The following is a 14,686-nucleotide window of genomic DNA, read 5'->3' as shown; positions in this document are numbered from 1 at the left end:
AACAATTATTGTCCTAATTTTACTACACAATGTCTTTATAGCATGAAGCATTCTGTGTAACAGTTTAAAAAAAATCAAAATCTTTGGCAATCAAATTAAAAAAAAAATCACTTTTCTGATGCTGACCAGGAGAACAATATTGCTCTTAACATACTACCCTGAGGAACTGTTCTAAAAAATATTGTAAATTTTACTAAAATTAGCATTTTCTACCTCCAATTTAAAGAAAATACTTAAAGCAGATCACTTTACCACTTTTTCTATCCTCTCTTTTGCGAGCTAATTTCACCCATTTATTTACCAAAATAAGAGAGATGTTCATTCAGATACTGAGCTGTATGTACTCTGTTTGCTTTCTTACAGGAACTGGTTGAAGATTTTGTTTTTCCAGCATCACATTTAATGCTTCACCTGCAGAAGACAGGGGAACTGTGTGCAGACCAGGCAATACCTGTATGTTCAACACCACTGACAACAAATGCAGCCTTTGATTTGCTTGTGGCTCTTTGCATAGCTTGTGTTCCAAACATGAAGTTACTTGTGGAGATGCTCACAGAAATGTTCTACTCGGGTAAGTCAAGGCAGTATTATTTTGTATTTGATCTTGCCCAAAAAGAAAGAGAGAGAAAGAGAAGGCATTTTGTGTTTGCTTTAAGGAGTTTTCATAAATATAATCAGTTTCTGCTGCTCGTAGTCTCGCAGTAGCGTTCTCGCTTCCCAAGCACAGGGTCCCGGGTTCGATTCCCGGCGGGGTCAGGGATTTTCCCTGCCTCGAGATTACTGGATGTTATTGTCGTCGTCTTCATAATAATAATCATCATCATCATCATCATCATCATCATTCATTCATTCATTCCCATTACGATCGGAGGAAGGCAATGGTGAACCACCTCCACTAGGACCCTGCCTAGCACGGCAGTGCGGGTCTCCCGCATTGTTCCCCTACGCTCTGTCATTGAGTATGGGACTTCATCATCATCAATCAGTTTAAAGTAATGAGAGTTTACGTTGATTTTATTCTCTATCTGGAAATGTCATATTTTGCTGATAGCTATAGTTATGTAACTACTTGAAAGAGTGTCTTTAAATTCATCCTTCCAAGTGTTGAAACAATTAATTATGTGTGTAGTCATACTTCAGCATGTTTTTAAAATCAGCTGAACTTAAGAGTTAAATGAGTTACTGACCCCTATCATACAAATAGAGGGAGAGAAGTTCTATCTTCATTAAGTAGCATCATATGTGCAGTTCATCCAACATGATACTTCAGAGTGTAAGAAAAATTGCCACATAAAGCGAAGGTGGCTCTGATTATTCGTAAATTGAAGAAATCTGTTTGTATACCTGTTGGAGTGTGTTTCACAGACATTTGATCATTGTTGAGAATCAATTTTGGAACAGTATACTGGAGAGGTGTAAGTAAGAGTTGAACAAGTCACCATAAGCAGAGAAGAGTTAAAGGACTAGTAGAAACTAAGTCACCATAAGCAGAGAAGAGTTAAAGGACTAGTAGAAACTAACTTGGGGAGAATCGGTTTGATTCCTCAGAAGTATTGGAACATGTTAAACAATACTGTCTCTACAACTCATCTTAGAAGATAAGTTGGGGAAAGGGTAACTCACATTTAAAACATTTGTAGAGGTAGAAAAAGTTTCTGATTATGCTGATAGGAATAAACTCTTTGAAATTCTGAAGTTATCAACAATAAAATACATGGAGTTGTACAGAAACCAGACTGCAGTTCTGAGAGTCAACACACACGAAAGGGAGGGAGTATTGGAGAAGGGTATGGGATTTTTTTCTATACTTTGAGCAAGCATTAAAGGAAGCCAAGGAGAAATATATCTTTGACGTTTGCAGATGACACTGTAATTCTGGCAGACAGAGGAAGACTTCGAAGATCAGGGCATGGAATGTCTAGTGTCTTGAAAAGAGCTTATAAGACCATATCAACAAAAATAAAATGAAGATCATGGAATGTAGGTGAACGAAATCAGACGATGTTAAGTTAATTAGATTTGGAAATGAGATGCTGCAATTATCGGGTAAGGTTTGTTATGTGGGCAGAGGCTCAACTGAGTCTACAACCCTACTAAATGGTTTTTAATCTAATGATTCAACAGCAATGGCAGTTGGAGTAGTAAACTGAAGTACAGTGAAGAAAAAGTGAAGTAGATTTCATTTATTAGGAAGGTTGTGGCCATTGTTTCCTGCAATGAGTGTTACTGATTGCCTTGCAAAGGGCACAACAGTAACAAAAGTTTATTGGTCAAACAAGATGGGAAAATGTAGGAATATGTGTGGATTGTGAGGGGGGGGGGGGGGGGGGGGGGGGAGGGGAAGTCACATCTCATCAGGACAAAGATCGTCCACAAATAATAAAAAACTGAAGGGTTTAGAATATGAATTGTTGGAACAGCCAACCTGTTCACTAGATGTTGCACATGAGGACTTTATCATATTCCACAATCCAGGAAAATTCATGCTAGAAAATTATGAATAAATGAAAATATTATAGCAGTTCTTGGCAAGTGTTTCATAGACATTCCAAATTCACCCTTTAGACATGGAAGCTACACAGTGAAAAACATTGAAGTTTGGTGACCTAAAAAAAGGCCTTTCTATTTAAAAAAAAAAAGTATTGCTACCTGAAAACATTATATCCCTTTCGAGCCACAAGATCTTCTCATTAACCTTGTAATTTAGCAGTTTGGACTGTCTAATGCTTTACTGAAGTTGCATTGTATCCTCAAAATAGTCCGTAGCCCACTAGGTGTTGCTTATTGTCACTTAGTCATCTTACTTTGTCTGATTCATTCAGTCCTGTCATCCTACTTAGTCAGTTGAACTTGCACTTGAGTAGCTGCAGTGAAAGCTTACGAAATTTTTAATTATTATTATTATATGAAATTGGGATACCTTTCTCACATAATGTTCATGGTTTCTTACAAAATTGAGTCTAAATATTAGTAACTGATTGTCTTCTCCATCTGTATCAACGGATCAACCAAGTCAGTGCCCATGCCGATGGTGTCAAGAGGACATAGCTTGTTACCCTTCCATTCTTCTTATTATTTCTCCTACTCCAATCAGCCCCCCTCCCCTATTGTAAGCCATTTGCAAACTTTTAATCTTTCCCACTATTCTCCAGAGAGCTTCTGCTTTTGTGGAATTTGGTGTGTGTTTTGCACATTCTTGCAACACCTCAAAAGTAAATTTCCATTACTTTTACTTATGTTCTTATAATTTTATGTTATACTACTGGTTATCGAATTGATGAGGATGGTATTGGTATTTTATGAAAATTACTGTAACATTGTCATCTCTTACTTTACCTGCATGGTATGCATATAACCGTAGAACACCCCCTCTCCCCCTCCCACTCCCCCGTCTCTCCCACTCGCCCCCTCCCCTCCCCCAGTTACATGAGGATGACCATTTTTAATGTTAATGCACATAGTTTCTTAACCATATGAATTGTTGTAAAGTCTTTCAGGCAAATATTCCAGGGATGTATTATACTTGGAAACAATTTTATTTAGTCTGGGTTGAGCAAAGTAAATATCCACAATGTGGACCATCTGCTGTGCACACCCCTTCACCTGCCACTTCCCGATAGCATAATGAAAGCATTTGTTAAATTTGACATTGATGTTATGAACACCACACTTTGCAGTTGAATAGTTAACATTACCTTTGACAATCTACAATGATAACCAGTCATTAAAGAGGATAATTGGTTGACTGTCATGCCCATGTATTATTTTGCACAGAAACTTCAACAGAATTTGTAGGCAATACCAAAATAATGAAACCTACTTTATAACATTTTTATTTCCAGAGCGTGATGAACCATTAGTGGAATGGGATTACCTTCCTCCCGTTGGACCAAGGCCACCAAAGGGGTTTGTGGGTCTCAAAAATGCTGGTGCTACCTGCTACATGAACTCTGTATTACAACAGCTTTATATGGTGCAGAGTATCCGTGTAGGGATTTTGGCGTCAGAAGGTGCAGCCATTGACTTGAATGAAGACTTCAGTGGAGAAGAGAGGCTGGAAGGCGAGGTAGAAAAGCAGCTTACCTGATTTAGTAATTCTGTTTTCATTGGTGTTTACCATATGGTTACAGACTAGTTATCTTGCATTTTTTCTTTCACATCAGGGGACCTTAGAGCCAACTGAAAATGATTGTAATGATGAAAAGTGTGGCATTGAAGAATCTCGTAAGGAGTACAATATTGGCATTTTGAAACAGGTCCAAGCAATCTTTGGACACTTGGCTTATAGTAAACTGCAATATTATGTGCCACGCGGCCTGTGGAAACATTTCAAGTAAGCCCTAAATTTTAATTTTTATAGCATATTGATTTCTACCTATGATACTGTAAGTAATGAGATGTTAGGAAGCATAATTTATATTAGATTTAACATACTTTTGTTAATTTTCTGAGTCCATATTCAAGTTCTAATTTTTTTTCTGTAGTAATCTTGAACAAGAATTTTCATATAAAAAAGTTTCTAGCACATGATGAATAGATTGGCCAAGCTAGGAGTTTGAGCAATAGAATAGGCTGTGAACTTAGCGTTAATATGAAGGAGACATAATTGACACTAAAGTGGTTTATTGGAAAAAGGTACATAGGATCTTCACAATCAGTCTGCCACATGCTGAGGAGTGTGGCCCTATATGGATGTGGAACTTGGACAATGAGAAGAGAAGAGAGAGGACAATGGGAAGAGGAGAGAGAAGACAGCTAGAGGCCTTGGAGATGTGGTGCTATAGAAGGATGAAGATCAGCTGGAGAGACAAAGAGGTACTTAGAAGAGTACAAGAAACCAGATCTCTGTGGAGGCACATCCAAACAAGAAGAGACAAATTTGAAGGGCACATCCTACGACACAAAATCATCATTGGTACAATAGCAGAAGGAGCTATTGAGGGAAAGAATCAGCGGGGGTGACCAAGGATATCATACATGCAACAGATCATGAATGACATTTGATGCAACACATACGTGGAATTGATAGGAAGGCAGACAGAAGAGAGAACGGGCACTATACTGCAACACTAACAGAAGAAAAAATGCCGAGGCCAGTAACAAAGCAAGCAGCCTCCCAGGAACATCATAGGTGAAGACTCACCAGACCTAATTGGCCCTCTTGGGAGGACTGCACCTACAGTGCTGAAACCACAGTACCAACATTGACAGTATGGCACTTGGACGCTCACGTCACTGCCCCAGCCCCAGTAGAGGGATGAAACTTATCAAGGCTGTTACTATACTTCATAATAACTATATATTATTATGTTAGTATTAGTATTATATATCAGTAACAATTGTGTCAAAAAATGGAAAACCTAGGATGGAATAATGACAATATTATGAAAATGATAGTTGCTACTCACTAGACAACGGAGATGCTGAGTCGCAGATAGGCACAACAAAAACTTGCTGCCTGCCAAGGCCAGACTGATGACAGCTTTATTTGATGGTCAATTGTTGTGCCTATCTGCGACTCAGCATCTCTGCTATATGGTGAGTTGTAATAATTATATACAGTGAAACCATGCTTTTTCACTTTTCAAGGGACTTCAAAAAAATGGTGTAAAATGCCGGAAAATGTGAAATGAAGGAAATAATATTTTAAGCTGTAAAAGTTACGTACAGGATACCCCCTTGCACTTCATGTATGATGTGTGTACATAACAGGCATCAAAAGACCTGTCTGGACCTTTTTTTATTATATAATAAAGGTTTATTATATAACGAAAACCACTGATTTAACTTTTAATTTAAGTGGAAACATTTTACTTAATTTGAAACATCATAATCGATGTTTTTGGAAAGCCTGCAGCTGCCATTCATTATTTAAATAATGAAATACTGCACTAGTTTGCATGCTTAGCACGGCGCATTTTGAGAATTTCTTCTCGTTGTGAAGTCCAAATATGTAAATAAGTATTTGGTATGGTGTTGAATGTGTTATTCTGTCTCTCTTGCACTGTTATCATCTTTTTGAGGTTATCAGGTACTGTGCCTCATCAGTTATGTACAAAACCACACACACATGCAAACTATCACTGACATTGTTTGTTTGTATAACATCACAAAAAGTACATCTGTAAATACTGCACTTGACAACGAGAATAAACTCTCAAAACACGTTTTGCTCAGCATGAATAAAATACATAACCGGCACTGTGTTTAGACTAAAAACATTTGAGCAACACAAAGTGAATGACGGTGTCAACTAGCACTCCATGTGACCATACACTGAAACATGCTAAATATGGTTTGACAAAGGTGTCATGATGATCACAACAATCACGAAACGGCACTTGCGCAATAGATAGTTTGGAAATGGTTGTGATTGGTCATGGTATCTTCATACGAACGCACCTAGTTACTCCCATCAGCCACCACGCCATGTAGAGCTAGGCAGCGGTGGGAGATATGGCACAGATTGTTACTCATTTACTCGTTCAAATCTGCTGAATAGTGTGTCCTGGTGTCAAGAAACTTAACCACTTAATATTTGTAAACACTACTGGACGGCCAACATTATGCCAGCATCATATTTTTTCCACCAACATTTTTTCGTAATGCGTAAATCACGGGAAAATTATAAATATGTGCAAATTAACGTTGTGGGCATAAGAAATTTGATGGGAACGATAACAAATGTTGTAAATGGCTGGAAAACGTTAATTCCTGGAACATAAAAGTGGGGTTATACTGTAATGTATGATAACTTTCAATAGATGTAGTACAAGAGTGAAGGATAAGGAGACCAGAATAACAGTTACTAAATCTCAGACTATAAGAGAGTTAATGAGCATCACATCCATGTTACTACTTTAATTTTTGTTGTAAATTTGCTTTGTTTTCTGACTTCTGCTTTAAAAAAAATCTTCTTTCAGGTTGCAAGGTGAACCTGTTAATTTACGTGAACAACAAGATGCTGTAGAATTTTTCATGAGCTTGGTTGAAAGTATTGATGAAGCATTAAAGGCGCTTAATCAGGAACAAATCATGGGAAAAATTCTTGGTGGCTCATATTCTGATCAGAAAATTTGCAAAGGATGCCCACACAGGTAAGCAGCAACAACATTATTATTATTATTATTATTATTATTATTATTATTATTATTATTACTACTACTTCACTCATTCCTTCATGTTATTGGTACAATGACAATGGTTAAAATAACAAATTTTCACTAAATTAAGTATATACCCAAAGAATCTAATGAACCATTGGCAGATGTTAAGTATCCTGTCTTCGGCAATTGCCAACATAACGAAGGATGCACTGTTAGGACCTGTAGATTCTTTGCAGTCTGTTGTGGGAAAATACTGAACTCGAATACTATCACAGTGATGAAGTACTTCTGTTACTACAGGACTTTGGTTCATGTATTTGGCACTGTCTGTGAGGAAGGTGACTTCCTCAGCTTAATTGATAACTGTAATGTCAAGCCTATTACAGTGGATTGTTTTATTAGATGATATTGTACGATTCCAGTGTACCTCAATCGGTAAAAACGGAATTGTTAAACGATCAATTTGTTGTCTGTCTGACTGTTCACAATCTTCTTCTTCTTCTTCTTCTTCTTTTTTCCCCCAGGAACAGATAAATGCATCAACTTGAAATATGTCACACATTAAGGTCTACAACCCCTGACAATGTAAAAAAAAAAATACAAGTAAGTAAATAAATGAAGCTTCCTAGTCAGGGCAATCAAGATATCATATATTCCATATACAGGGTGTTACAGAAAGGTACGGCTAAACTTTCGGGAAACATTCCTCGCACACAAATAAAGAAGAGATGTTATGTGGAGATGTGTCCGGCAACGCTGAATTTCCATTTTAGAGCCCATTTTAGTTTCGTCAGTATATACTGTACTCCCTCGATTCACTGCCAGTTAGCCCAATTGAAGGAAGGTAATGTTGAATTCGGTGCTTGTGTTGACATGCGACTCATTTCTCTACAGTACTAGCATCAAGCACATCAGTACGTAGCATCAACAGGTTAGTGTTCATGACGAACGTGGTTTTGCAGTCAGTGCAACGTTTACAAATGCGGAGTTGGCAGATGCCCATTTGATGTATGGATTAGCACGGGGGCAATAGCCAGAGCACGGAACATTCCAGCCTATGACTTGCGACTGGGGAAGACCTAGAACGACGAGTTCACCTGCAATGGATGAGGCAATTCTTCGTGCAGTTGACGATAACCATAATGTCAGTTTCCTGAAAGTTTGGCCGTACCTTTTTGTAACACCCTGTGTTAGGGTACTTGTCCTTGACATAGAATCATGAACTTTGGCAAGAGGAAAGGTTAGACAGTAAAATTAAAGCGGGGAGGGGGGGGGGGGGGGGGCGGACGGACAGACAGAAAATTGGCAGTCACATGAAAAAGTTTTCCTTTTGTCATTTATCTGACTTCGAACATGAAATTAAATCATTCTTGAGAGTCTTGCAGTCCCTAAACCGATATCTTACTAGTATCAGCATTGATAACAGGCAAAACCATCAAAATTAAGTTAATAAGGAACACTCGGTGAGTAATCCCTAGTCGCATCTGGCCAATTTCTGTTGGATTAGTTCAGCAACCTCATCATGCCTCTTCAGATATTCCATATTTTCTGGGGTCTTACAGCCATATGTATTACCTGATATATTTTGATCCACAAATTACCTGAAATTGTAATATATATATATATTCAGGATATGCTTTCTGTATTTCATAATTGGAGTGACCTGATCATGTATCGAAGTCAGAAATCCGCAGTTTCTGCATGCAAAACTATGTGCATCAATTAAGTGTTTGATGCTTGAAAATCAATGTGATCCTGGCTGATATCAATCACAGGTTTCCATTGCAGTTCTTTTCTAAGCCAGCAAATGTCTTGTTTTAATGCAGATTATTTTAAACCAGATCATCATCATCTTTGTATTGACCAATTAGGATCCGCTGACAACTTCAGTTCCTCTTCTTTCTTTGTTGTTGTTTCCTATTTTTTCATTCCTTGGTCTTCCCCCATGTTATCTTTTTCTTTCTTCTGTCCATGTAGATCCTGATTTTTTACGTGTTCCCCCTTGAGAGTCATCTAAATGTAGCATTTAACTCTTCAAAAGATTTCTTTTTGTCATTTCTGTTTGTTTGATGCCAGTAAACCCCCATTCTTTAGAGAATCAACCCACCCTGTATATAACCAGTTCAAACTTCATATTTCTTTACAAATGAGTTAATGTGATGATGGTACACAAAGTACCCTCTGCCACACACTGCAAGGTGGCTTGCGGAGTATTGGGTATAGGTATATATGTTATTTTTATGGAAATACAGGATTTCAAGACCATCATCACTCTCTGATCCAGATTCTTCGAGCAAGCTCATAATTTATTGTTCAGCCAAACTGTCCCCCATTTTGTGACAAACTTTTGTGATTAAGGCAGCTATGGAACCACACTGCAACAACAAGTGTGTGAACCGATAACATCAGTCATTCATGTTTCAAGTTGTATTGCACTTATTGGAAGCAGGTGTATCCATCTAGTGACTCTCTGAAGTACTGCAAGGGCGAATGAATGATGTCAAGCTTCCACTGTTTGGAAATAATGTGTGGCATTGTGAAGTAACAATCTGCAAAGCTCCACTCAAAGATTTTTAGAGCACTGAAAGTTAGGAAAATAGACATATTGCCATAGTTCATATGGCCAGTGACAGAAACATGTTAACTGTTTTTACTGTAGTTTAAGGTCCTGTCAAAACATTTTGCTATTATTTCCATAATTTTCTTCTTATTTAATCCTGTTTTGCCATTTTCAACTTTGAAAAAACTACTTACATGTTTGACGCAATTAATGTATGTGTTTAGAAAATTGGTAAAATTTTCTAGTATTATTTTTTGGTGAATTTTTCTTGTATTTCTATAAGTAAAGATTTTCAAAGGTTCTTTTGATGTTTCTTTTCCTTGCTATCCAAGTTGTCCTGTGTGTTCTGTTTTTAAATGTCTTCATCTTCAGTGTTTGAGCTCGCTCTTCTAATGTTTCTTCACACTCCTAATTCCACAATGTTTTCTTTTATTTTGAACGAATTCAAATGTTTTCACTGCAGCTTTAGTAAGTTTTCCTTGGAGTTCATGCCAATCACATTCTTTAGCTGTCTTGATCTCTTCTCTAAATTTTTCTACGTTTTCTGTTGTAGTATTGGCTCTACTGAAGCTGTATTTGAATACTTCCTGCATTTTATTTTTTATTTTAGATGGGGGAGGTCATATTTTAACCTTAAAGACATAATGACCTGAATCAAATTCCCCATTTATGATCATTTCAAGAATTGTAATTTGCTTGCTATTCCTTTTGGATATGGCTGTGTGGTCCAGTTGAAGTTCTCAGAGTTGGATTTGAAGATACTCAGCTTCTGTCTTTTCTTGGTAGTCTGCAAAAATGCATAGAAATCGCTTTTAACCAACACATTTTACACATATTAATCATACTTTCACCATTTTGTTTCTTAAGTGTGCTTGATATTCATCTAGCTCATGGAATCCCTCCAAATGGCCTTACCATCAAGTTACCTGTCTCCGGCTGCCACTCTTCCTTTCACAATGAACTCCATGTGTTCAGATTCCGCCAATCCTTAGCCCTCACAAACATTGTCCTACAAAACCATATCAATCAGGCCCAAACCTCCTTGCAGTACCCGCTCTCCATCCGTATAATTCTCCTGCTATGCAACCCGTAACACATCTCCTGGATCCCACAATACACATTGAAACTCTTGCCCTCCAGAAACTAGAGCGACATCCACAAGGTCACCTCAAAAAACTCTCCTACCTGCTCACTTCTTATATCTGCCTTCGACTACTACTGTCCACCACCTCTACAAGATGATCCAAACCTCCCCCATGTCCCCTCAAATCTGACAAATCCTGTCTCACAGACCTACTACATTTACCCCACCCTCTGAATCTCTATCCCACTATCACACACACTCATACACACTCATGAACTGGAACAGACCCAAAGCACAGTCATGAGCCTTTCCTCCAAAATCCTTAGTTCCGCAGAAGTAAGTCCTTTCCATAGGCCTCGTCTTTTGCCCCACTCCCATACTCAGTCATGCAGGTCTTGTTAAAGACCTCTTTTTCCTCCAGTCCCTACAGTGGAAACAAGTTTTTGTTGTCAACCCTACCAGTCAGACTCGGCTAGAGACCAATGTTGAACCCTGCCCGACTCAGTTCACTCCTGCATCTAACCACGATCCACCCCCACTTTCCTCAAATCACCCCCCTGTTAACTTTCCAGAATTTCTTAACCTCAAACCTTGCCTCACCATAATTCCCCAAATCCCTCAACATGGAAACTAATCTTACATCTGCAGAGAGATCTACAATCCACCACCTAAAAACTTATCCCGACATTTTAATTCCACCTAGTGACAAAGGCTCCACCACTGTTGTTTTGATCCTCAAGGATTACCTGAAAGAAGGACTCCACCAGCTGTCAGATTCAACCATTTGCAAACCCTGCAACAGTAACCCCATTCCAGTAATCTAGCAGGACTTCCAGTCATTACTCCAGAAATACAGCAGGGTCTAAAGTCTCTCCTCAAACCCTTAAACCCATCCCAGAACCTCTCCCTGGAGTCCATCTCTCTCTCTCCTACTTTCTGCATGCTTCCTAGAGTCAATCAGCCCAACCATACAGAATGCCCCATTGTGGTCAGTTACTGTGCCCCCACTGAGAGAATCTCTGCTCTCGTAGACCAACATCTTCAGCCTATTCCCTGCAACCTACCCTCCTATATAAAAGATACCAACCATTTCCTCCACCGACTCACCAGAGTTAATGTTCCTTTACTACACTGTGCCCTGCTCATCACTATTGATGCCATCTCCCTTGCCACTAATATCTCTAACACCCATGGCCTTAATTCTATTGACCACTGCCTTTCCCAGCGCCCGACAAATTCAAAACCAACCACCTCCTTCCAAGTCGCCATGACCAGCTATATCCTCACCCACAATTACTTCTCCTTTGAATGCATTAACTACAAACAAATCGGGGGTATGGCTATAGCACCCACATGGCACCATCCTATGCCAACCTATTCATGGACCATCTAGAGAAATCCTCCCTAAATACACAGAATCCCAAACCCCTCCCCTGGTTCAGACTCTTCGACAACATCTTCATGATCAGAATGAAGGGTGAGAACACCAGAACCTCAACACCTTCTCCCTCTCCCCCATTCTCTTCACCTAGTCCCATTCAACCCACCAAGCCATCTTCCTTGATGTTGACCTCCGCCTCAAAAGTGGTTATATCAGTACCTCTGTCCATATCAAACCTACCAACCACCAGCAATACCTCCACTTCGACACCTACCACCCATTCCATACCAAGAAATCAATTCCATACAGCCTAGCCACCCGTGGCAGTCGCATCTTTAGTGATGAGCTGTCGTTCTTGAAATATATCAAGGGTCTCAGTGATGCCTTTACAGATCGTAATTACCCTCCCAACCTTGTACGAAAACAGATCTCCTGTGACTTGTCTCTCTAGTCACTCAACACCTCCCGAATTCCCACCGTCCGGCCACAGAGGAGCATTCCCCTCGTGACTCAGTACCACCCAGCACTGGAGCAACTGAATTACATTCTCTGCCAGGGCTATGGCTACCTCTCTTCATGCGCTGAAACAAGAAATATCCTACCCTCTATCCTTCCCACCACTAGTGGTATCCCACTACCCACCAGACATACATAATATCTTCATCTATCCCTACAAAACACCTGCTCTGAACCCTGTGCCTCATGGCTGATATTCCTGTAATAGACCTAGATGCAAGGCCTGTCCCATACATCCTCTCCTCACTACCTACTCCAGTAAAACCAGTCATGTGATGTACACGCTAAGCTCCAACCACTGTGCCACAGTGTATGTGGGCATGACAACCAATAAGCTGTCTGTCCACATGAATGATCACTGACAAATTGTGGCCAAGAAACAACAGGACCACCCTGTTGCTGAACACGCCGCCCAGCACAATGTCCTTCATTTTAATGACTGACTGCTTCACCGCCGGGTACCATCTGAATCCTTCCCACCACCATCAGGTAATCTAAATTGCACATTTGGGAACTCTCCCGGCAATACATCCTACATTCCCATAACCCTCCTGGCCTCAAACTTAATTAGTCATTGTTCTTACCTGCATATCCCTTTCCCTGTTCCCATTCCGGCACCACACAGCCCTCAAGCCCTCATTCCACCTACACACTTAGTCTTTTTACTTCTCTCCTCTTCTACTAACCCCCCCTCTCCCCCCCCCCCCCCCCATCCCACCATTCATCTAACTTCCGAACTACACATAGGTGCCTTGCTCTCCACCTCATCCCTGCGCACTCTCACTCCCATTTTACAGCCCCCAGCCCTACCCTGCATCACCCCCACTCCCTTCTCCAGCTTCCTCCTTACCTCCACCCGATTGCCTCTCCTGTAATGCATTGCTGCTCACAGTCTGGTTCCAGCTGCCAGAGACTGTGGTCTTGTGTGTGTGTGTGGGGGGGGGGGGGGGGGGGGGGGGGGGGGGGGAGCTGACAAAGGCCTTGTTAGCCACAAGCTAATTTTCAGACTTCGCTGCTACTTGGTGAGTAGCAACTATCCTTTTCATCATATTGTTGGATATTCATCTAGTTTACACTTGTATTTCTTTTCCAACTTGTGCATTGAAGACTCTGAGAAGCATTTTAATACTTTTAGAGTTCTCATATTCTAAAAGATTCTGAAATTTATTTACACTCTGCAGATTTTTCCTGTTGTCTTCATTTATAGATACATTGCAGTTTATAAGGGTATAGCATTTATTCCTGAACTTAACTTTTAACACAGATTTTTCTGATTTTGATGTAAAATATGTTGTACCACCTAGGATTTTTTTTGTTTGCTTAAAATACTGTTGTAAACATTGGCATGTTTTCCGTGATTCTTACTACTGGTTTGTAATGGTACCACTGACAACCTTGAAAGGGCAATCGATGCTAATGTTACACCTCTGCGATCTGCGAGGAATTTTTGACACACACACACACACACACACACACACACACACACACACATTAAACTCTTTCTTTATCTCTGCTCATACTATGACACAGTAAACTAACCTTGCAGATAAATGTGCAACTGACAAACAAATAGCCATTGAGATAGTAAACAGTAACATACACCTGTCAACAATACATACCTTAAATGAAATAGGTGTTACAATTCATAAAACCAGTTACCAACACACATGAAACTAGTGGCAGTACTGAACAGGGGAAAGCTTGAAATGATTCTGAATTTAAATCAATGGGTCTGCTAAAGATAATTATCAAATAACTTCATTGCTTACTACTCTATGCCTGTGCATTAACCAAATTGCATTAGAATAGATAACATTTACTATAGTTCTCTCCTAAACTCTGTTTGAAGCAACTAAATTGAATGCCAATCTAATTACTGGCTTTGAAGGAGCCTTTGCATTGCTTCTTTAACTAACTAGGCTGGTACATGAAGACCCTTAAACTTTCATGGTTTGAAGAACGAAGCTCATTAATAAAACTACACCAGTCTGTGTGAGAAATGGTAAGTATTCTTATCATTAATTATCTGTTAAGTAAAG

The 14,686-nt window shown here is 39.5% G+C and overlaps 1 protein-coding gene across 14 annotated transcripts in view; it reads left to right on the top strand.

Annotated features, from left to right (window-relative positions):
- LOC126335092 (probable ubiquitin carboxyl-terminal hydrolase FAF-X) overlaps positions 1–14,686 on the top strand; it is a 316,568-nt gene that overhangs the window by 200,652 nt on the left and 101,230 nt on the right. For all 14 annotated transcript variants that reach the window (XM_049997991.1, XM_049997988.1, XM_049997999.1 and 11 more), the window contains 4 exons: positions 364–571; positions 3,843–4,066; positions 4,164–4,333; positions 6,924–7,097. In XM_049997991.1, coding sequence (XP_049853948.1) covers positions 364–571; positions 3,843–4,066; positions 4,164–4,333; positions 6,924–7,097 — 776 coding nt within the window. The remainder of the gene's footprint in view (positions 1–363; positions 572–3,842; positions 4,067–4,163; positions 4,334–6,923; positions 7,098–14,686) is intronic.

Source organism: Schistocerca gregaria, chromosome 2 (assembly GCF_023897955.1).
Source record: "Schistocerca gregaria isolate iqSchGreg1 chromosome 2, iqSchGreg1.2, whole genome shotgun sequence".
Lineage (NCBI taxonomy): Eukaryota > Metazoa > Arthropoda > Insecta > Orthoptera > Acrididae > Schistocerca > Schistocerca gregaria.
Note: the sequence above shows the minus strand (reverse complement) of the source record. Positions and strands in the feature narration are given on the sequence as shown.